The sequence below is a fragment of the Microtus ochrogaster genome, linkage group LG5 (genome assembly GCF_000317375.1).
Source record: "Microtus ochrogaster isolate Prairie Vole_2 linkage group LG5, MicOch1.0, whole genome shotgun sequence".
NCBI classification, from domain to species: domain Eukaryota; kingdom Metazoa; phylum Chordata; class Mammalia; order Rodentia; family Cricetidae; genus Microtus; species Microtus ochrogaster.
In genome coordinates this window covers 43,290,418-43,314,300 of record NC_022031.1, presented here as the reverse complement: position 1 = coordinate 43,314,300, position 23,883 = coordinate 43,290,418, and the positions used below count along the sequence as shown (strand labels likewise).

The following is a 23,883-nucleotide window of genomic DNA, read 5'->3' as shown; positions in this document are numbered from 1 at the left end:
AGGAAACATGAATTAAACTATTATAGGATTCTGATAGAACACACACACACACACCCCACAACTGATCACACTGTATAGCACTTGTTTCTTTGATTCTGTAATCTACTTAGAGGGATTGATTATTCTAAGGGAGCAATCCAAAAGAAGAAAGGTAAATTCATGAAGATGATTCTGGAAACAGTAGAGAAGTGTCCTGTTACAGGAGCTAATCACTAAACTCCTGAGTTTGGGTTAGAGGCTCCCTGTTCTCAACTGGTATCACCACAGCGTAATTACTGAAGTTCTAGTGTCCTCAGCTGGGAAGTGGGGTAGCATAGTAGCTACTTCATAGGATGGCTGTGAAGACTGAATGAACTATCACTGAATATAAAGCTCTTGGCATTTTAGGGTATCAAGCAGTTATGATTATGAGAAAGATTATATATCAGCTGAGAAAATGCCAGTGCTAATTTTAAGCAAACAAAAGGCAGTTTGTAAGATCATGTGTGTGTGTGAGTGTGTGTGTATGCATATATTTTACAAACATTTTAAAAATTATTTCTAGTGTATATACATGTTAATAATATTCAGATATAGATGAGCACTAGAAGAGAACATTGGCAAATGAAGAGCATCTCTCTCCAAGTGATAAACTGTTCTACTTAATTCATAGCAAAGAAGAAAGCTCTGCACCATGGAGCTGGCAGCACAGAAAGCCCGAGTTTCTACCTCTTTGTCTTGGATGTTGGGGTCTGCGCTGTTTTCCATGAGCACAGCCATGCAGTTGATGTACCCTCCGTATGCAGCACACTGCAGAGGCGTTCTTCCTGCATAATCCTGCACGTTTGGGTTGATCTTGTTTTCAATCAGTATCTGGCAGACGTCGGCATTTCCCCCCAGTGCTGCCCAGTGGAGAAGAGAGTGCCCATCTTGGTCAACCAGATCTACCCTTGCTCCGCCTAGTAAAGCAAAACTGCAATGAAAATGTCGAACGTAGATAGCATTCATCAGAAGGAACAGAAGATTAAAAACATAACAATGTCCTTTGAAAGCCTTTTTCTCCCCAGTACTTCTATATATTCTCCACTGTCTGCCAGAGCTTTAGAGTATCCCTTAAGTTCTGGAGAGGGGGGGAGTCACTCTCTCTCAGCAAATGAAACTGGGGGTGTGGGAGCAAAGTGATTATTCTGAAATCAAATGTTCACCAACAGGTGAGCTACAAGTATAGGTGGAGTTTCCTGTTGCCACGTGGGCACTCTTCCTCAACTTTCTGCTCCGAGGCTCTGTGTGTGAATCAAACCATGTTTCACACAAAGTGAGCTAGGAATGCCTACCTTTTGTGTGCGTCCTAATAGAAGTTCTTGTATCAACCAACCTTTAATAAGTGTCTGAATCACATCTTTGTGTCCCATCTCACAGGCTCGGAAGAGTGGAGTATGTTTCATGACGTCAGTAGCATCTACTTGAGCATCATTGTCCAACAATAACTTCACTGTGCTGACATGGCCAGACAAGGCAGCAGCATGTAAAGCTTAAAAACAAGAGAGGCCAAAGTAACTAATAAAATTTCAAAACTACTTTACCTTTTAACTTTAAGTATGTTTTCTTTCTTTCACTTAGGATTTCCACCTGATTTGGAGATTTGGCTAAATGCAATCCAAATCTCCCTCTCTCTGGACGTACACGTGCTGCTGTGGGGGTGTATGTGTGTACACGTGCTGCCGTGTGTGTGTGTGTGTGTGTGTGTGTGTGTGTGTGCGTGCGTGTACACGTGCTGCTGTGGGTGTGTGTGTGTACACGTGCTGCCGTGGGTGTGTGTGTGTGTGTGTATGCGTGTACACGTGCTGCTGTGTGTGTGTGTGTGCACACGTGCTGCCGTGGGTGTGTGCGTACATGTGCTGCCGTGGGTGTGTGCGTGTACACGTGCTGCCGTGGGTGTGCGTGTACACGTGCTGCCGTGGGTGTGTGCGTGGACACTGAGGCCTGGCATACTCAGTGTTGTGCTGGTGATTTTCTTTTCCTTCTGACTTGCAACTGGGATTTCAGACAAAAGAGAAACTTCATGTTCATCCTGGATGTTAAAAACCACATCTCTTTGCAACCAACACATAGTGACAGGGCTCTAAAACTAAAGCAAGAGTCTGGTGAGAACTGATGGGAGCCTGTAGAGCAGTGAAGGTTCTAGAGTTACAGGGACATTCTCTTAAATGGGACATAAGTATGGAGACATGCTACTCAGGTTTTAGAAAGAGCATAAAAATGAGACTTGAGCCGGTGGTGGTGGTGGTGGCGCACGCCTTTAATCCCAGCACTTGGGAAGCAGAGGCAGGCGGATTTCTGTGAGTTCGAGGCCAGCCTGGTCTACAATAGCTAGTTCAGGACAGGACAGGGTCCAAATTTATAGAGAAACTGTCTCGAAAAACCAAAAAAAAAAAAAAAAACAAACCAAAAACACAAAGAGAGGGGGGGAGGGAGAGAGAGAGAGAGACTTGAGAATACATCTAAAGATGTGCATCCCCTTGGGAACACAATTTGAAATGGTAGTAGCTACTGAATATGCAGGTTTTTGTATATGTATGTGTTCAGGTGTACACGCACGTGTGTGCACACATGTGCTGACGATCAAAGTTGACTTTGCTGTCTTCCTTGATTGTGCTCTACTTGCACACTGAGGCAGGGTCTCTCACCAACTCTGGAGATCACATTTTTGGCTAGTCAGGCTAGCCAGTTTGCTCTGCTGTTTCCTTGTCTCCACATCCCACGCAGAGGGATTACGGGTGAGCCTCCAGCTCACTCACTTTTTCTGGTCCTCACACTTGCATGACGAGGGCTTTACCCACTGAGTTATCTCTCCAACCCCAACTATGCATAGTTCCACATTTCCATACTTTTTTATATGGAAGTTAGTGAGGAGACAAGTTTCTATCTTGTGTCTAATGTGCAGCCAAAGCTATAAACCAGATGCTAAAATTCACCTGGTAGCTATACTAATTTTAGCCACAATACTTGGAAGAAATAAAACCTTTGGAGTAAGATCCTGGCAAACTCAAGTTTTACGAGTGAAAAGCTAAGTCAAACAATATTATCTTAGGAACAATGATCTCAAGTTATGTCTTATAAATTTGATAGCACCTTTTGGCATCTGAAGCAGGCTGAGTCCATGTGCCAGTTCCTACCTGTGCCTCCGTACTTGTCTGCCATGTTAATGTCGATGTCAGAGTTTAGACTAAGCATAGTTCTGAGCACGTCATCACTGCCTTTCCCTGCTGCCCACATGAAGGACGTTCTTCCCTCCAGGTCGGGGTCGTCTTTCACTGAAGGATGCTTTAAAAACACTTTCACTGTTTCCTGTAAGAAAACCTCATCTGAAACACCGCAGCAGTGGGCACATTCTCCACGGCAATAAAGCACCTGCTAGAGGTGATTCCATAAAGAAGCTAAGGATGGGGACCCTGGGCAGCCAGGCCCAATAATGCCTGGCAGTTTTGGTTACTATTGTTGTCTTCTGGGCTGCAATCAAATCCAGGGCCTTGCTTATGCTGCTCCATAAGCTTGAGTGCTGTGTAGCTGAGCATCTTAGCATCTTATACCTAGGTTAATATTTCTGCATTGAAAATAATCTCTTTTCTAAAACTCAGTTTTCTAGGAAGATCAGAAAACTATTGCTTGAATGAATCTAAAGGGCTTCAGAGAGAAATTTCTGCAGCTGATTCTTAATATTTCATAGAAAGCACAGGGGCTAGAGAGGTAACTCAGCAGTCAAGAGCACTAGCTGCTGGGCTCAGTTCCCAGCACCTGCACTGAGAACAGGAGCCATCAGGAAGTCCACTCTGAGATAATCGAGTGTCCTCCTCTGCCCTGCAAGGGCACCAGGAAGCCACCTGGTACAGACATACCTGCAGAGGGAACACCCACACAATACAACAATAAGAAAAAGAATACATTTAAAGTCTCATCTAATTTAGTCCTTGTTTTACCCTGGAAGTAGCATAGGTTTACAACCACATAAATATTGGTGACAGGTACAGGAACAGAAGTAAAATAGGAAATCCCAGCAGTCTGCCCAAGGCATGATATGGCTTCCTACTTTTAAAACTATTTCCTGATTTTGTTTGTTTATTTTTGGTGTTTTTCAAAAAGAAAATAGCAACCTTATATAAAGTTAACAGAAGTTAAAGTAATCAATGGGCTTGAAATAGAACATAGAAAATGTGCATAATTATTAAAAATCAACTCTGGACTTGGCAGACCATCTAAAGCAAACATCTGCAATGCGCCATCATTCTCTTTTGCTCCCATTCAAAGTCTTTAATTACTGGTATCTGCAGTAAAGCTGGAGTCTGAAATCTGGCTCACGATCATGGGCAAGGCCATTTCATCTTGTAGGACCTGTAAGTGAAATGCCATGACCCCGCTACCCAGGATATGCTGAGCTATGTACTGAGTGTTCATTTCCATAGACACATCAGCTTGGGCCATGCAACTTCCTCTCCATGATAAGAAAGAACCACTTCTCTGAGATAATAAAAGATAATGGTTTGCCAAAACTCTAGGTGGTGCATTGAGTAATGTTTTAGGGAGGCCAAGAAGTTAAGACTGTGAGTATACAGACAGCCTGTGCCCATCCCGAGAGCAGGCACACAATGTACTCATCACAGAGAGAGGACACCCATCAGTTTCTGACCTATTTAAAAGAAAGGCAATAAAATCACTAGCAGATAAGACAGAGAGTAAGAAGGGAATGAAAATGAGACATTTAGCAGAACACTGAGGTCAAGAAGTGGGAATTATGCTCTGCCCAGGTCAAAACTATTGAGAGTTTCCCTGAACACCCGTGAGGAAGGCAGGAAACCAGCAGTGGCCTCTTCTAATGTTTCTGTGTCATCTGCACACCATCACGCTGCTGAGACAACCCAGCACACAATGGACAAGAATAAACTTTGTGATCCATGAAGGACTATCAGGGAAGAACTATCGATAACACTCATGATTTCTAGAAACAATAATTCACACTGTAGCCTTCTCAGATGTACACAATTCATAATCATTACTATGAATCATAAGAATGTAGTCTGTGTTTGGACACCTGCTCTCATAAGTACATAATCCATAGGAACAGGCTCCGTGGGGACACCTGCTCTATACCAGGTGCAGTAGACACTTGCCATGGATTTGTTCTAATCTTTCCAGCAGTTTTGAAGGAAGACATATAGGTATCCTTATACTATCAATGAAGAAGCTTAGACTCAGAGAGGCTAAGAAAGTTGTGTGAGGTCACACAGCTAGCAATCTGCACAGTTGGGATTCCAGTAGTTGGTTTTTCCAGCTCCAAAGCCTTGCTGCACTGCTTTCAGGACAGTTACAGGGTTTCTGAACACTAAATGTCCCTAGTGCTATAAAAGTCACAGAATAATAATGCAGTACATTCACCATAAAGCAAAAAGTTATACCAAGTGTTTAAGCAAAGCTGCGTAAGCTTGCAAGTGACTAACAGCCTTACAAACACACAGACCATGACCCGCACACGGCACTGACAGACTGGCAATGGTTAAGAGCGACCACTCTGTCAACACAGGCACACGTGTGTTCATCAGAATGCTGCAGTCTCAGTTAGCTCAGTGGGACCTCCTCTTTGTGACACTGCACTCCATCTCTTGTTAGCAAAGGCTGATGGAAGGGGGCAAGGGATCATGGCATATTATTTCTTGTAACTGCAAATGAATCTACAATTATATCAAAATAAAACATTTTATTAAGAGAAAAGGGAACCACAACTTACAGCAAAGTTACTCTGAGCTGCATAGTGCAAGGGTGTTGCTCCTTGGCTGTCGGAAGGGATAGTTCCAGATTTGTTTCTTTCTAAAAGGAGATGGACGATCTGCGCATGGCCTGAGAACAGACACAAGTTAGTTATCTCACACAAAGGGGTGAGTCCATTTTTAATACTAGCACTCAGTAGCATTTAAAATGGTTTCAAACAGCTCCCAGTGCAGCCCCTTCCACCGTCTCCCTGCACACTGTGATGGGGTAGAGAGAAGGGAAAGCTGAGACACTGAAAACAGGGGGCTTCATTAGGGAGGAAAAGCACAGTGGTGGTACGTGCCAGGCTTAGGCACTGCCTTGGGCTTCTTGGCTTCACTGTCTATCAGGCTAAGGTTCTGCTTTCTGACCCATCAGAACTGAACATCAGCTCCTTGCTACTGCTCAGCTGAGCTAACGGAAATGAACCGCGTCTGCTGCTGAGGCCTCCTAACCATCCTGCCATGTCTCTCTCCTAGTCTTTTACTATCAAAGCACTGATTTCAAACTCCGCAGAAGGAGGGAGCAGGTACTGTGAAGTGGCGTGGGCTAGCAGTCTGTAGTCTGAAAAAACTGGTTCTACCAAGGTGGAGCTCGACAAGCGGCCAAAGAATGAACAAGCTGGCTGTGGTAGTATGTGCCTGTAGACCCTCACTCCAAGGCTCAGGCAAGAGGACTGAAAAACTGAGACCAGCCTGGGCTACTGGGCAAGTGCTAGGATATCCTCTGGTGACCACAATGACACAGCACAGCAAAGAGGGCTAGTAAACCTAGGAAGCCCTCTTTTACTCTCTAACAGAGCATGTGCAGAACCAGGCAAGGAAGGAGATGCCATGGTGGAGGAGCCCTCTGAGCAAGGCTGCGCTGGGTGGAAGGCAGAAAAAGGGACCTGCCTGGGGGCTGTGCTCATCTACTCGCCCCGCACATGGGGTTTAAGGAGTCTTCCTAACCCAACTGCAGGCCGATGCCAATCCACGCAAGAGTGTCAATCTAAATACATCTCATTTTGTCTAAGGAGCAAAGAGGAAAATTCAGTAATGACTTGAGGATAACATACTACAGGCAGGGGAAGATCTGGCACTGGAAGGATGAAGAGCATACCTCAGGAATGGTCTCAAGAAGGCCCAGAGCAAAGTCGAGAAATTGTTAGGCGTCTTCAATTTAGTGCAGAAAGAGATGGAGTCTATGAAATGAAAGGGAGAAAGAACCCTAAGAAGGAAATAGCATGAAAAGGTGATAGAAAGAATAAAAGGAAATAAAATGAAGTTAAGAGGAAAAGTAGGAGGCAGATGGGAATGAAAATACTGTTGAAATGAGAACCCATGTAGCAGGAATAATAAAGTCAGAATTTATAGAACAAAGCAAATTTAGTGAGGTGGAGGCAAATTTGTCAAGTGCACCCACATTCTAGAGGAAAAGGATGAGATGAAAACACACTTCGAAAGGAACCCTAAATAACAATTATAAATATGACATAAAAGCTGCATGCAAGTATGAAATCACTTTAAAACAGATTATGTGTAACTTAAGACCAAGATGCTAACAACAGTCAACTCCGACTGTGAGCGCACACCAAAGGAGTAGTGAGCTGGAAGGGCACAACTCGCATTGTATGCGGAAGGAACAGGAGAGGTCTTGTTCTTGACTCTGATGGATAAACATGATTTCGATGAGCCGAGAGGCCATCACAACTAAACCTACACTGTCACCTGTAACACCAGGCGGGCCGAAGCTGAGTGACAGCATCACAAGGGGGAAACAAAGGGGCAGGAAAATATGAAGGACAAAAACCTCTAAAAATACTAGTAAAACCCAAATAATAGAAAAATAATACTTTTTTAATAATGACTATAAGTGGTTAAAGTACTTCATTAAAGAGAAAAAGTCCCAGGTTGTACTCCTTCAAATAATCTACACAACCATACATACCAGACACACACCTGTGCTCTCATCAAAAGAGTGACCCCCAAAAGGTTACAAGGCAGGTATGAGGAAAGAAAACCAAGTTCAAGGCCTTAATACAGCATCAAATGAACACCCTCCTTTGCCCACATGACTGCCATGAGTGTGAAGACAGGTTACATTATATTCATACCTTGTCAATGGATTGTCATTTCTTTGTAATAAAAGTAAAAACTTTGACATAATGTTGAACTAATAACCAGTATTTAATAGAGAATTAGTTTATGTTACCACATCTAAAGCATGCAACAGCAGGAGCCAGGTTATGAAATAACTGAGCATATCAATTAGGGAGGAGGAGCCCACGGGAGATGTGGAGGCACATCTCCGTAGCTGGCTAGCCTTTTCTACCACTGATCTTCTGACTTAGAGCAGAACATACCTAGTAAGGCTGCCCAGTGGAGTGGGGTTCGAAATAAGTTATCGTACGATGTTATGTTGCAGCTTTCGTAGGAGGTCAAGACATCCACCACTGTCAGGTTTCCATCGGCGACCGCGAAGTGAAGAGGTGTGCGACCCTCGTAGTCTTGCCAGTTCAATAAAGACTCTGTTGGGGCAGCATCCTAATTTAAAGAGCCAGAGATTTCACACACATGTGGAATCCTCAATAAATAATATGTGGCATGTACATTAACTATTTCTTAAAACCTCCACATTTTCTACAGGCACAAATAAAACTGTGCATTGTGTACGGGCTAAATCTTTAACAATTAACTTTCCTGTTTCTTAATAATTAGAGGCCCCACCATGCTTGCATTAAAAAGGTACAACACTTTGCCTAATGTGCTTTTGTGTCTGTTGTGAGTCAGGCTAAAGTTTTTTTTTTTTACTTATATACACATGTAGTCATCCATAAACAACATATATTTTGTACATGTGCTTTGGATATTTACATTGTGGAAGCAAATGCAATCTCTTTGGCAACTTTTTCTTCCTATACTACACTTGTGGGTTTATTTGTTGATTCGTGTTCAATTTTTTTTTTTTTTTGGTTTGTCAAGGCAGGGTTTCATCTGTAGCTTTGGAGCCTGTCCTGGAACTAGCTCTTGTAGACAAGGCTGGCCTCGAACTCAGATCCACCTTCCTCTGCCTCCCAAGTGCTGGAATTAAAGGCGTGCACCACCTCCGCCTGGCTCTAGCTCATTTGTTAAACTGGAATTTAGTTGTCCATTTTCCTCTTGAGAAATAGTTACGTTATTTCCAATTTTTTTTCACAATTACAAATAATGTTGCAAAGACATTTCCCTCACATATTTCTTACAGCACAGTGTGTGAGATTTTTCTCTTTGCCACGCATGGAAAGAGGCGTTTCTGGTTGAAGGATTTTTGCACTTTCCACTACAAACTGTCAAGCTGCTCTCCAAATGCTTGGACCAATAAACACACCCGTGACAATATGTGTTTATTTCCCACATGTGGGCACAGATTAATCATTGGTGTTGTCAAGCTTCCTACATGTTATCTCTATAATGAGGCTGATAGGCATTTCCATGTTTAATTTGAAGAGTTTTTATGAATGAGGCTGAAAAATTTACTCCTCTGTTTATGGAATTCTGTTTTACTTCTCTGCAGTCGACAGTTCACCACACTCACCCACCCTTCTGCTGGATATTCGCAGCAGACATGACACCCATATCACCCTGAACGTACCTGATTTCATCTGTAAGCTTCTAAAGTCTCTCTTTGACATAAAAACAGCCTGATTTCCAAGCTGCCAGGGACACTATGAACCCAGACCCTCAGATCTCTGTTTCCTGGAACAGCTTCAGCTAAGGGGTCTCCTCACCCAGGATTCCTTCTCAGATTAGGTCACACCTAGAGTCAAGTCCTGTTGCTTCAAGTTGTATCTATTATATTATTTTTTCCCAAAAAGGGCTTTTGGGGTCTAGCATCCTACTTACCAGGATGCATCTCACTGTGTGCACAGCACTTGGGTCTTTATGGTTGGCTGCCCAGTGGAGTGGGATCTTGCCCTCGATGTCAGGAATCCCAATATTGGAGTCATGCTTGATAAGCAGCTTCGCATGCTCTGGGTTGTTGTAGTATGCGCTCCAGTGCAAAGCTGTTTGCTGCAAGGTAGAGAAGTGTTCAAAAAGACAACCTCAGCATCCTGCTCTTCTAGAGCACCTCCTATGCGACAGGCATGGTGTAAGTCACCAGGACACTCTCTCAGAACCTGTCCAGCCTACCACCAATAGACTCCCCTCCTCATCACCATATCCTGGACCACAACTCTGGCAGAAGCCCCCAGCTTTACCAGTGTCACATTGGCACCCAGAATCTCAGGAAAGACGTCACCTACAGACCACCAACACTCCCAAAGAGCCCACCCAGGTTATTCCCAACAGCCTCCTCTCCTCATTTGCATATCCACAACTCCAGAGGAAGCACCCTGCTCCACCAGACACCAGAACTCCATCCTCCAACTTGGTTAGAGACCCTTTACTCAACCACAGGCCATTCGAGCCAGAAGACCAGAGAGGAAACAGAAACCAATGGAAAAAAGTACCTACTCGACAAAGACGAACTCAGAAGTTGGTACCTAAACTTATACCCCAACCCCAGATGCCCAGACACCAGTGTAAAAACACAATCAAGCCGGGCAGTGGTGGCGCACGCCTTTAATCCCAGCACTCGGGAGGCAGAGGCAGGTGGATCTCTGTGAGTTCGAGACCAGCCTGGTCTACAAGAGCTAGTTCCAGGACAGGCTCCAAACACAGAGAAACCCTGTCTCAAAAAACCAAAAAAAAAAAAAAAAAAAAAACCCAAAAAACAAAAACAAAACAAACAAACAAACAAAAAACAAACAAACCCACAATCAACAACAGCCAGGGCGCTATGTCACCACCAGAGTCCAGTTCTCCTACTACAAGCTGCCCTGAATATTCCAACACAACTGAAGCACAAGAAAACAATCTTAAAACAAACTTTATAAAGATGATAATGGTCCTCAATGAAAAACTCCCTTAAATAAATTCAGGAAAAGACAACCAAAATATTGGAGAAAATGAAAAAACCCTTTAAAGAAAGCAAAGAAAAAACAAACAGTTGAAGGAAATAAATAAAAGTGTTCAAGACTGAAAACAGAAATAGAAGCAATAAAAAAACAGCCACAAACTGAGGAAATCCTGGAGATGGAAAACACAGGTAAGCAAATAGAAACTACAGACACAAGCATCACAGAACACAAGAGATGGAAGAGAGAATCTTAGGCACTGAAAATACAATAGAAGAAATAGATACATTGGTCAAAGAAAATGTTAAAACTAAAGAGTTCCTGACACAAAACATTAAGAAAATCTGGGACACTATGAGAAGCCAAACCTAAGAATAACGGGAATGGAAGAAAGAGAAGAATCGCAGTTCAAAGGCACATAAAATATTTTTAACAAGATCACAGAAGAAAATTTTCCTATACGACATGGCTAAAAAGGTACAAGAAGCAAACAGAATGCCAAATAAACTGTGCCAGAAAAGAAAGTCCCCTCATCACACAATAATCAAAATACTAAACATATAGGACAAAGAAAGAATATTAAAAGCTACAAGAAAAAAAGAGCAAGTAACATATAAAGACAGACCTATTAGAATTACACCCAGCACCTCAATAGAAACTCTAAAAGCCAGAAGGGCCTGGACAGGTGTCCTGCAGACTCTAAGAGACCACAGATGACAGCCCAGACTACCAGACCCAGCAAAACTTTCAATCGTCATAGATGGAGAAAAGGTATTCCATAATAAAGTCAAATTTAAACAATATCTATCTACAAATCCAACCCTATAGAAGGTGCTAGAAGGAAAATTCTATCACAAGGAGGTTTACACCCACGAAAAGGAAGTTAGAACACATGAAAACAGAGGAAATAAATAACTATCCCAGCCAAACCAAAGAAAAAAGGAACACACACACACACCACCACCACCACCATGAATAACAACAACAACGACAACAAAATAACAGAAATTAACAATCAGTGGTCATTAGTATCTATCAATATCAATGAACTCAATTCTCCAATAAAAAGTCACAGGCTATCAGAATAGATGCAAAAACTGGATCCATCCTGCTGCATATAAGAGACCCACTTCAACATCAAAGAGAGACACTACCTCATTGAAAAGAATTGGGAAAATATTTTCCAAGCAAATGGACCCAAGAAGCAAGGTGGTGTAGCCATTCTAATATCTAACAAAATAGACTTCAAACCAAAATTAATCAAAAGAGATGGGGAAGGACAGTTCATACTCATCAAAGGCAAGACCCACCAAGATATCTTTCAATTCTGAACATCTATGCTCCCAAACAAAGGGCACTCACATTTGTAAAGGAAACACTATAAGGCTTAAATCACACATTGACCCCTCCCACAGTGATACTGGGAGACTTCAGTACACAATTCTCAATGGACAGGTCATCCAAACAAAACCTAAACAGAGAAATATTGGAGCTAAAGGACATTATGAACCAAACTGACCTAACAGATATCTACAGAACATTTCACCCAAATACAAAAGAACATACTTTCTTCTCAGCACCTCATGGAACCTTCTCCAAAACTGACCATACTTGGTCACAAAGCAAATCTCAACAGACACAATAAAATTGAAAAATTGAAACAACCCCCCTGCATCCTATCAGACCTTCACAAATTAAAATTGGACTTCAGCAACAACAGAACACCTATGATAAATTCATGGAAAATGAATGACTGATGGACAAGGGAGAAATAGAGAAATAAATCAAAGACTTCTGAGAACTCAATGAGAATGAATACACAACATACCCAGACTTATTGGACACAATGAAAACGGCGCTAGGAGGAAAGTTCACAGCACTAAGTGCTACACAAAGAAATTAGAGAGTTCTCATATTAGTAACTTAGCAGCACACCTGAAATCCCTAGAACAAAAAGAAGCAAGCTCACCCAAGAGAAGTAGATGGCAGGAAATAATCAAATTCAGGGCTAAAATCAATAAAATAGAAACAAGAGAACAATACAAAGAATCAATGAGACAAAGAGTTGGTTCTTCTAGAAAATCAACAAGATAGATAAACTCTCATCCAAACTAACTAAAAGATGGAGAGAGAATATCCAAACTAACAAAATCAGAAACAAAAAAAGGGGGATATAACAACAGACAGTGAGGAAATCCAAAGAATCATTAGGTCATATTTTTTAAAAAAAGGAAAAATCTAAAGGTAATGAATAATTTTCTTGACAGATACCACTTACCAAAGTTAAATCAACATTAGCTAAACAATTTAAGAAACCTACAGCCCCCAGTGAAATAGAACCAGTCATTAATACTCTCCCACATAAAAAATAAAAAAACATTAAAAAATAAAAAAAGCCCATGGTCAGACAGTTTTGTTGTTTATCTCTCTCTCTCTCTCTCTCTCTCTCTCTCTCTCTCTCTCTCTCTCTCTCTCTCTCTGTCACACACACACACACGTTTAGAAAATCTTTAAAAACTAAGAGCAGTCTCGAAAAAAAAAAAAAAACAAAAAACCTAAGAGCAGGAAGGATAATTATAAGGATTTTAACTCCACAGTGTCACTGGTGTTAACAAGACTATGGCCTAGCTCAGAGTGGAAAGAAAAGATTACTGTTGTGTCTAACAAATGACCACGAAGAAGGAGCAGCAAAGCTATGAGGAGTGTAGTAATCTTTTAAATTTAAGAGAAAGGAAGGTTAAGAAATATTCTTAGCAAGAAGTGAGAGGGCAGATGTCAGAACTGAAATGCTATTAGTAATTGTTTTATGGTAAACATTTATGAGGAGTGTATCCTGCATGAGGTACTGTGATAAGAACTTTGTCTGAATTACCTCGTTTTATCTTCAGTTATTTTTTCATGTGTTCTAAAATTATGACATAAACAAATTAAGTAATTTCCCCAAGAACACAGAATGAATAAGTGGTGGCTTTTGGATTAGAGTTCAAGGAGGCTGCTGCTGACAGCCTAGTTATTAAAACCATTGCATGCTTAGTGCATTGCATGGGCAGATGGCCACCATGAGTCCAGATGCTCCATGTTCAGTGCACTGCATGAGCAGACAGCCACTGTGTGCCCAGGTGCCCACATGCTTACTGCCCTGCATCAGCTGACAGCCATTATGTGCCCAGGTGCCCACATGCTTACTGCACTGCACAGGCAGACAGCCACTGTGCCCAGGTGCCCACACGCTTAGTCCACTGCATGGGCAGACGGTCAGTCTGAGTCCAGGTTCCCACAAGGACTGTCATGAGCTTCTGACAAATGTTAGAAATTCTTTTACAGTTAAACAGGCCTGGGTTTGAACTCCAGTTTTGTCACTTGGATTTTGGGCAAACTTATCCCTCTTGAGGTCGAGATTCCCCACCCTTCAAGGAGATACCGGGATGTCTGGACATGTGGAGTTGCCCTCCCACAGGGATGGTGGCCATGCACACCTCCTTTCTTGATGCCTCACATCGTAAGACAAAGCAGCCCCTTTCTTTTTTCATTTGTCTTCAGCCATTGACTGTCTATTACCTTATTCTTGTCCTGTGTATCCACCTCCCCAGGGGCCATAAACTTCAGCAGAAGGGCTAGACACTTGGGGCTCCTATGCCGGGTAGTCAGGTGCAAGGGTGTCATCTCTTCTAGATCCTTCTGCATCCAATTTGCTCTGCGTGTAAGCAAGAGTTTCATAAAGCGGTAATTTCCCTAGATAAAAACAAGAAATATTAAAAGGAATTTACTTTGCGGCAAGTTTGTAAATACTTTTGAAATGTTCTCAGTAATTTTAACTACCCTCATATATTATACCATACAGAAAAGTTAATAAAAGGGGAAAATATCACTATATTAGACAGTGATTGCTTTATGCTTTCCTGCTTCTCTTGATCACTTTTGAACAATCATATAACTTATATAGTGGCTATCCGACACTTACTGGGGGTGTGACAGGTTTTATTAGCCAGACTGTTATTGCTAGGTGTTTAGAATGTTAGTCTGCTGTTGCTGGGCATGTAGACACTAAGGCAATAAACTGTAGTAAGTATTTATTATAGAAAATGCTTCAACATACACTGTTTTGTACTTAGTTTACTCCTTTTTCATGAAAGTAGATTACCAAGAGCCAAATTTGGGGTTAAGTTTGTATATTTTATAGTTTGTGGGTGTTTTCCAAGTTACTATCTAGTAGCATTGCTATGTACGGTGTTGACTGATTACCCCAATAGGGTGTTATGTGTAACACAGACTCTCTATATGATCTTTTCAGTGCCCAATAGGGTGTTATGTGTAACACAGACTCTCTATATGATCTTTTCAGTGCCATCTCCCTCACAGAGGACAAGCTTCAGGAAGCAAGGCTGTGTTTCATTGGCTACTGTACCCAGTACAATCCCTGGTACAAACTAAGTATTTGATAAATGTAAATAAGATAGGTGATGGACTGAGCATGGAGAAATAACTCCTGTATTTTGCTTTCACTTAAAAATTATAGCTGCTGTGTGAAGAGTCTTAATTCTCAAATCACCTGTATTTGGCTATCCTTGCTTTTTAAGGCTTCATTGATTCCAGCTTTGTTAGCAGAGCACAAGACTTGCCTGTCTTCGATTTTACTCTCAGCTCTGAGAAGACACGAAACGATCCTCAAGAGGGTGCCCTGCTCTAAGCGTCCTCAAGAGGGTGCCATGCTCTAAGCATCCTCAAGAGGACGCCGTGCTCTCAGCGCCCTCAAGAGGGCGCCCTGCTCTAAATTTCCTGCCATCTTTTCTTGAAGGATAAAAAGTGCTCGGTTAGAAAAAAAATCAGTATGACACTATATACCAAAAAAATAAGGTTTGACCTTTCCGAGCATAATGTTTCAAATATTAAAGATTAATTCATTATAACCTTTCCTTTTAGAGACGTTCAATCAGACATTTTGGTCGTGGAATCAGAAAATAGGAAGTAGAAGGAAAGTCACACAGTTGACAGCAGTGACCACTAGGCACATAAAAGGTTCCTGGCATAGTTATGTTTCCTGTTATTCTTGGGATTCAAGTTTCACTAGCCACATAGTATATACCAGTAACAGCTGCTCTTTATTCATGCAACAAACATTTGTTAAGCCTTGTTATGAAGAAGACAATTAGGACAGAGTTTTTGACACAAATCTCATGGTTGTGCCACGCTAACTTGGGGTAGAATGTCTACAGATGAAAGCATCTCATGTGTGAACCAGAGGCATCAACAGTGCACAGACTGTTACACATGTGAAATGATATTATGTGGCGAGTACTCGAAACACTGCGCTAAGTGGGTGCCCAGCAAATGTTTGCTAGGATTATGAATGGCTTTCAAACCTGGATCTTATCAAGACTAGACCGGCCTGCAAGACAAATGTAGACGGTGAGGCGGAGTGAAGAAGTGCTGGTGATAATGGCAGAGAGGTCTGATCATCAATATTTATAGTGCAGCTGGTGATTAAGGAGAGCACCAAGAGCAAAGACAGTCTGTCCGTGCTCTACCTATTGGGAATCGCCACTCCTCTCCATCGTCCCATTGCAGACCCCGCTCCTCAGAAATCCTGCCAAGGGTCATCTCCTCCCCGAGTGCTGCTCAAGATAAAGGCTGCAGGGTATTTAAGACCTGATTGCCAGACCTGCCACGTGATTCCTCTCCTGGCTTTCTGAGAGTCACCTGAGAGTTGTTTTGCTCTGTTTATTGAAGGTGGAGGTCTGATTTGGCTTATTGCATCAGCAGAGGGACCCAATAACCGGGAATCCAACACTTGTCACAGCCCACAGATTACACCACAGGGCCGAGAGGAATCTGACTAGTGCTCTGGGGAGGATTCAGCTCTGTGAACTCACACTCTAGTTCCGGGAGACAGAGTCCGGTCAGATATTCTATATGACAGCTGGGGGCAGACACAATATAATTCACTTGGGCCAATGTCAAGCCCCTGGGTCTCATTAGCAAGCATTTACTAAATGTCAATTATATGCAGACTCAATCTCTGCAAATAAGCAGAGGACCACAGAACTTCCAGAACTAAGATGAGAAGGTTGGGCATGTGGTTCAGTGGTGAAGTGCATACAGAAGAACACGGGTCTAATTCCCAGTAGAGAAAAGAACAGTCAATTTCTTTATTACTTTTTATTTTTTGTGTGTGCATGTGCTATATGTGTGGGTATGGATTTATGCACATGTACACATGTATTTTTGGTGCCTAAGCATGTGTACATGTATGTGTGTGTGAGAACTACTGCTGTTTTAGAAGCATGCATACTGTTATTTCATCTGAGTAATAATGATATAAAGATTTTGAGTAAATTACTTTGATATTTTGCATTTACATTTTTATTTTAAGAAAACGTACCAGGGATTGGGAATATGAGTCAGGTGCTAAAGTGCCCTGCAAGCATGAGAACCTGAGTTTGATTCCCAGCACAGCCCCCCCTGCCCCACAACTGAATATGGAGGCTTGCTTCTGTAATCCCTGGGGAGGAGGATCCCTGGGGCTTACTGGCTGGCCATCTAGATGAATTAACCAACTGAGCTCCTGGTTTAGGGAGAGACTCTGTCTCAAAATTTGGGTGGGAAGTGATTAAGAAAGACACCTTATTTGACTTCTGGCTTTAACATGCATGTGCACACATGGGCATTCACACCTGTGTACACCTATGCATACCACAAATATGTACATACATGTACACTTCCATACACATACAGAATAAAACATAACAATTATAGGCAATGCTCTTTTGTGTGTTCAACTCCTTTTCTCCCTCTTTGGAGAGTACATACTGACTTGGGTATTTCTCGATTAATATTTTATATTTTATTTCATGCAAACATGTAAGTTCATAATCTGGAAGGTGCTATCTTTATAGAATAGTTCTATCTGAGTCACTGTCCATCTCTGACTCAGAGAAATAAAGGTTTCTCCAGGTTGCTCTGGTTCATGTATCTGCACTGGAGAAGCATCTTGCTCTAGGAATGGCATTGATTCCCTCTAGAGGAAGACTTAGCGCACTCCTCACTTTTCACAATCACTGCTATAATGAATTGCTTTGTACAGATCTCCTGGTAAGTGTACAAGAATTTCTGGGCTCTCTCAAAGAGCAGTTCCAATTTGCATTCCTAACAGAAACATGAGAATTCTTGGTTTTCGACAACTTTTTCCCACTTGGTTTTGTCAAAGTACTGACTTTGGCCAATCCAATTGGTACACAATACTGTTTTGATCATAAATTTAATCTGCACTTCCTTAGCTGAGGTGGACTATTTTGTTGACTATCAGTTTCTTCTTTTGTGTTGTTTGCTAAGTTGGGAGCTCAGCTATTTTTCTTACTGGAATATTTTTACATACTTTGGATACCAATCTTTTTGCTTTCCTTAGGTTCTTTGACTAAGAAATGAGTTAATATTAAGAATATTAGCTCCCTTGCCCTTTATCTTTTATTTATTCCTCTTTATTTGTTCAATTTGTTCTTTGATAATCTCATACACATATTTAGTACACCACTCTTACTTTCTTTCTTCTCTTCTTTTACCTCTCTGTCAATACTCACCTCTCCCTACAGGTCTTCTTCATGCCTTTTTGTTTTGTTTTGTTTTGTGACTCAGTGATTTTACCAGGATCATCTGTGTGGCCACTGGTTTGGACATATCATGGTACCAATCTGAACCCTAAATATTAATGTGTATACCTATAGGTAACAAAACTCTCAACCTTAATCACAGAAGTTTTTCTTTGCAGTGAACTCTAAATAATGCAGACTCATGAACGTTCAAGATGTTTAGAATAAATGATGGTTGAGTGTTTGACCCTGGACAACTATGTATCCTCTCTAAGCTGAGAGAATATTAGAGAAGAGAGTGCAGAAAGAATGTACGAACCAGAAGATAGGAAGCAGGGCTAGGAAACACTGTTTTCAGGAACGACATAGCTATTGCAAAGGATCTCATAGTAGCTGTGGTAGGCTGCAATGAGCCTGCCAACAGTCAATTATGGATCAGGGAGGGGCTCCTGGCCCTGGCCCTCTCCACTGAACTACTGGCATCTGACGGATTGAGGAACAGTCCTTGCTTTCAGTTGTGAAGCAAATGGTATTGGCTTTTCTTTAACATTTAGTTTCTTCATATAGTTTGCTTTTATTTACAAGTAGATTAATATTATTATTATTATTATTACTATTTTTTTTATCAGTACTGCTACTATTGAGATAGAGTCTTTGCAATTTAGACCTGATGGACCTGAAACTCACTATGTAGACCAGATTGGCCTCAAATGTGAGGTTATCTGGTTGTCTCAGCTTTCTGAGAGTGTTAGGATTACAGCATGTAATCCATGTACAATTCCTAGCTTTCAAGTAGATTTGAAGAAAGCTTCTTTGCTACTGGTTTTCATTGCTTGTATTTTTCTTCACTCATCCTTTGGTTGGATTCTACATAGCTCTAGTCTAGTCTAAGAAATCACCTAATGGCATTCTCTCTTGGAGTACTGACTTCTATGTTGTTATGGATAATAAAGTGACAGTCATTCAGCTAATGGGCATCTTTCTGGTCCTGAGGATGGTCTTTGTCCTGTTCTTGCCAGGTCTTCAAGCACCATTCTCTAGAGCTGTAGACAAATCTTAGAGAATTTCTGAACTTCTAAGTATATTCCTTGCTTCAGTAAAAAAACAGAAGCTTTTCAATCACTCAAGAGGAAATTCTTGAGCAAGATGTAGCTAAAATCATATTTTTATGACTTCCGTGTTTTATCATTAACTTCTGACAACACTTGGGACCCTCACCCCACAAGTCCTCTCACAGGTTACCATGTTCTCTTTATCAGGCCACTGCACACCTTGGCCATTTGCCTTCTCCTCAGTCAAAGCACTGGCGCGTCAATGCCTTTGGTTTTACCACATTCAGAGATAATGAAAAGGTAGATAGTTTCCCAAAAGCATAGTTTGGGACCTACACATTTCCTCCCATTGACCTTTGAATTCTTGCTCTGTCTGCATGGCACCAGCACTCCTATTTACCATTAAACTTGAGGAGAAAATGGCTGTTCACAGACAAACACAAATGATCATATTTTGGTCCATTTATAGGTTATTATATAATTTTGCCCAGGAAATATTATAACTATATTTATAATAGCAAATATAAATGTAGAGAAGGCATTCTGTCACATTTCATTCTAAATGTTAACAACATTAGATTAAAATACATTATTTTACATGGAAATGGAAATAATAGAAACATTTGTTATTAATTATAATGATATCCTTATAATTACATATTTATAAACATTCAAGGCATTTGCCATATTAAATTTCAAAAAGAAACTACCCCTAGGAAGTATATAGGTCACAATTTTCAGTTATCAGTGAAACTTTTCTATAATGGTTGAAAATGCAAATGAGCTTTGGAAGTACCACAGTCATATCAGGAGTGGGGGTATGTCCTGATCCTGGGTGGGTGCAAAGCCTTCACCCTGCTTTACTGGGATCACTTCTCAGGTTAATCTTGCAGTGAACAGTTTTGTAGACTTGGCACAATGTAAAATGTATGTATGCTTGTGATGTGGAAGATATCACTGTATATGGGACTTGTGTCTGTCTCTTGTGAAGTTAGATTGTTTTTTTCATGGTGAAGAAAGCCAAGTTAATAGAACATTGCATCTGCCTACTCTTGGCAAAGACTTATGAAATCTGCTCTTGGACCCACATCCATCTTACCACTGTAGACCCATCTCAGATCATAATGATACTGTATCATCAACTTGCCCTATTTTAACCACAAGAAGTCCTTGATTTGGCTTCATGTTTTGGGTTTTGAGACCATCTGTAGTCTGACCATAGTATACTATTTTTCAGGAAGGCCATCCAGCAATGAACCAACAGTTAGAGGACATTTTATTGATACTTTCTTTTCCCCCACCATCATCAGCTATCTGGGATTATTGAGAGCTGTGACACTTGAAAATCAATTAATAAATACCTCTAGTATTATTTCTTGTTTGCTCCTGGCCTATAACCCAAATACGGCTACTGAATGTGCCCTCCCCTAGAGATTTCCCTTCTTGTGGGAGATGATAAAAACAAACGTGATTGGGAATTATATATAACTATTAAAAAAACTGTCATTCTATACTATTGTTTGTCAATTAATATGTTTTCTTCTTCCTAAAACCCATTTCAGGCTGGTTTTGACTGACATATCCTTTAGTGGCCAAAAAGAATATTAGAGATTCAAGATGTATTCTGGATTATTAATCTGGATTAATTTGTTCAAGTAATATGATTCCAGATTAAAAGTGCACAATGTCCACAGGACTGAGTGTCTTGCACATTGATCCTCCCAGAGCAGTGCAAATTATCACTGTAAATGTGTTCCATATACACACATCCTTCTATATGGAAGGTACATGTGGAGATGGTTAGAAAGAAGGTGACCTTATATCTATTAATATGGGACTAATGGGCTGATGAGATAGCTCAGTGGGTTAAAGGCACTTGCTTTCAGCCCTACTGACTTGAATTCAATCCCTGGAACTCACATGATGGAAGAAGAAAACCAACTCTTTCAAGCTATCTTCTGACCTGCCCCAGCACAGGTGTGAAGGTCAAGGATATCTGTGAGAGTTGGCTGTGCTGAGGCACTTATACATGAATTGACAACATTTTTAGAAAAATACAGGACTCACTAGTTTTGTGACTAAAGGGGAAGGTAACTTCAGGACTTGGGAAGGGACCTCTGTCAACAGAGACTGCTGTTCTGCCCTGTACCATGGTTGTTCAGTCCCAAAGAAACACAGACGTCTACATTAATTATAAACTGGTTGGCCTATTAGTTCAGGTTGCTTATTAACTAATTCTTACACCTTAAATTCTTACACCTCATAATTCTTGTCTGTGTTAGCCACGTGGCTTGGTACCTTTTATCAGCGAGGCACTCTCATCTTGTGTCCTTTGCATCTGGGTGACAACTGCAGACTCAACCTTTCCTCTTCTTAAAATTCTCCTATCCTAGTTGCTCCACCTATACTTCCTGCCTGGTCACCCCACCTATACTTCCTGCCTGGCTACTGGCCAATCAGCGTTTTATTAAACCAATACAAGTGATAAATGTTTACAGGGTACAAGACCATTGTCCCATGGCAGACCTCAGCCTGTGAAGGTGCAGGGACAGGAGATCAACTAGTACTCTATCTTTTGGATCTAGTGCTGGATTCTAACAAAATGAAGAAGGCTTGCACATTAAAGAAACATACAAAAGTAAGTGGAGGCTAGACTGACCTACTGGAGAGTTTGCCACCCCCACCAATGTACAAAGAAATATTCCTATCAATGTTGGTAGTTCCTATTCTTTTGCTATGATTGATGTCATCAGTGGGAGGTCCTCAGCAATACCCAACAACATGGATCTATTTACATGCATAGACCCATTTACATGCAAAGGGATGGGCATGCCCCTTTTTAATCTAATGAACACAAATCAATATGCTCTCCCTGGTGCATAAGAAACCTTAGCGCAAGTTGTATGTGCTAACTGAAGCTGCAATTGCCTGCGATACTGACCTGCAACTCTTAGGTGTTTGCATATAGAACAGAGTAGGCCAGGGCAGATTCCTTCTTTGGGCTTGGGGGAGGGGCTGTGATGCCAAAGTTTACCATTAAATTCCCTTGTCTGGGTCATGACAGATGATAAACTGGCTTTGGTTTATATTCTGGATGTTTGAAGTAAGATATACTACCTCCTATGGTACTTATTCACAGTTGACTTAGTCAGACATATGAGTGTGGATCACTTTTTCCCTGGGCATGTTTGCAATGAGCAGCTGGAGGGATGAGGTCATGCCTTCATACTGGTTAAAATGAAATGGAAGACCCCTAAAGTTCAGTGTTGCTCAGCTGCAATGGAAGCTCAGTGTGCACAGCATCCATCTGGCTCTCCAACTCGCCCAGGTTTCTTAGGGGCAAAGTAAAACCATTGTAAACACAGAAGCTCAGGCTTTCTGCAGTGTTATGAATAATAATCTTGGTCTGAGCTCTGGAGTATAATGTTTATTTTAAATATCCATGTAACAGTAAGAGACCAACTTGCTAGCTTGCATATGGGGCAAAATCAAATCTGAGACCCTCCTTACAATTCAATATTATTGTAGTACAGAGTACAGAGTAAGAAGTTACAGATATGACTAAATAGGTAGACAGTCTACAATGATATAAGGAACATAAAACCTATTTAGTATTTAAAGTATTCAATTATTATTTTTGAAATGAAAATACATAAATTGGAAATATGAGCCATTACATTCTAGTTGAATGAAAACATAATTTCAGTGTATACATAAATAGTTCTGTGAAATGAAAGCCAATATGTTTTTAACTTAGACCAGGAGATTATCACCAGCATACAAAGCAGAGACTATAAATGCTTCTGTCCTTGGACAATCTTCCTGTCTCAGCTGATTTAAGCGTCTGCTTATATTTTGGTTTCTTGGCCTTTAGAGTGAATTTTTATAGGACAAGAAGGCAAATAGTTATAAAAATCAAGTTGCTGAGAGATACGAGTTCACTGAGCTCTAGAAGTGAGATTGAATCTGCACTGTTTTCCCAGCGGCAGTCATGGTCTCTAAACTTCTGATGGTCAAGTTCAAATACTGTGCTTTATGAAAAAGATTTCTAATTGCTCATGATGGTAAGTGTACCACTGGCTTGTCATCTTGAGCAAATCTTTGGAAACATTCAAAAAGTTATTTGACAATCCTAAGCAAGCAAAGGCTAAGAAGGATGCTTCAGAGGCAGACTCCAAGCCTTATTTGCTATTTTCCAAGTTTAAGATGCTCCTCCATCTGGCAGAGCAGCTAGACCATACATCAGCCAAGAACATCTCTCCGGAAAGAGGATTTGACTGAAGGAAAAGCAGCATCTTTGACTGATCCATAGGTGAACTCTTCTAACATTTCTCCCCACTGCCTCCTCCAAGCCTTGGCTCTATCTACTAACTGGGTTTCCATAGGAATAGACAGCGCTATCAAGTGCCACATAGTCAAACAGCACAGGAGAAAATGTTACTGTAAAATATATATATGCTCAAGCCTCCACTTGTATTTCTTTTGAGAACTGTCTACACACACACACACACACACACACACACACACACACACACACACACACACACACACT

At 41.1% G+C, this 23,883-nt stretch overlaps 1 protein-coding gene across 1 annotated transcript in view; it reads right to left on the bottom strand.

Annotated features, from left to right (window-relative positions):
- Invs (inversin) overlaps window positions 1–23,883 on the bottom strand; it is a 126,388-nt gene that overhangs the window by 31,715 nt on the left and 70,790 nt on the right. Inside the window, exons 4-10 of the mRNA XM_005362163.3 lie at window positions 14,255–14,428; window positions 9,642–9,809; window positions 8,123–8,303; window positions 5,759–5,868; window positions 3,156–3,327; window positions 1,355–1,510; window positions 709–938 (exon numbers count right to left, since the gene is read on the bottom strand). Of these exons, the coding sequence (XP_005362220.1) occupies window positions 709–938; window positions 1,355–1,510; window positions 3,156–3,327; window positions 5,759–5,868; window positions 8,123–8,303; window positions 9,642–9,809; window positions 14,255–14,428 (1,191 nt within the window). The remainder of the gene's footprint in view (window positions 1–708; window positions 939–1,354; window positions 1,511–3,155; window positions 3,328–5,758; window positions 5,869–8,122; window positions 8,304–9,641; window positions 9,810–14,254; window positions 14,429–23,883) is intronic.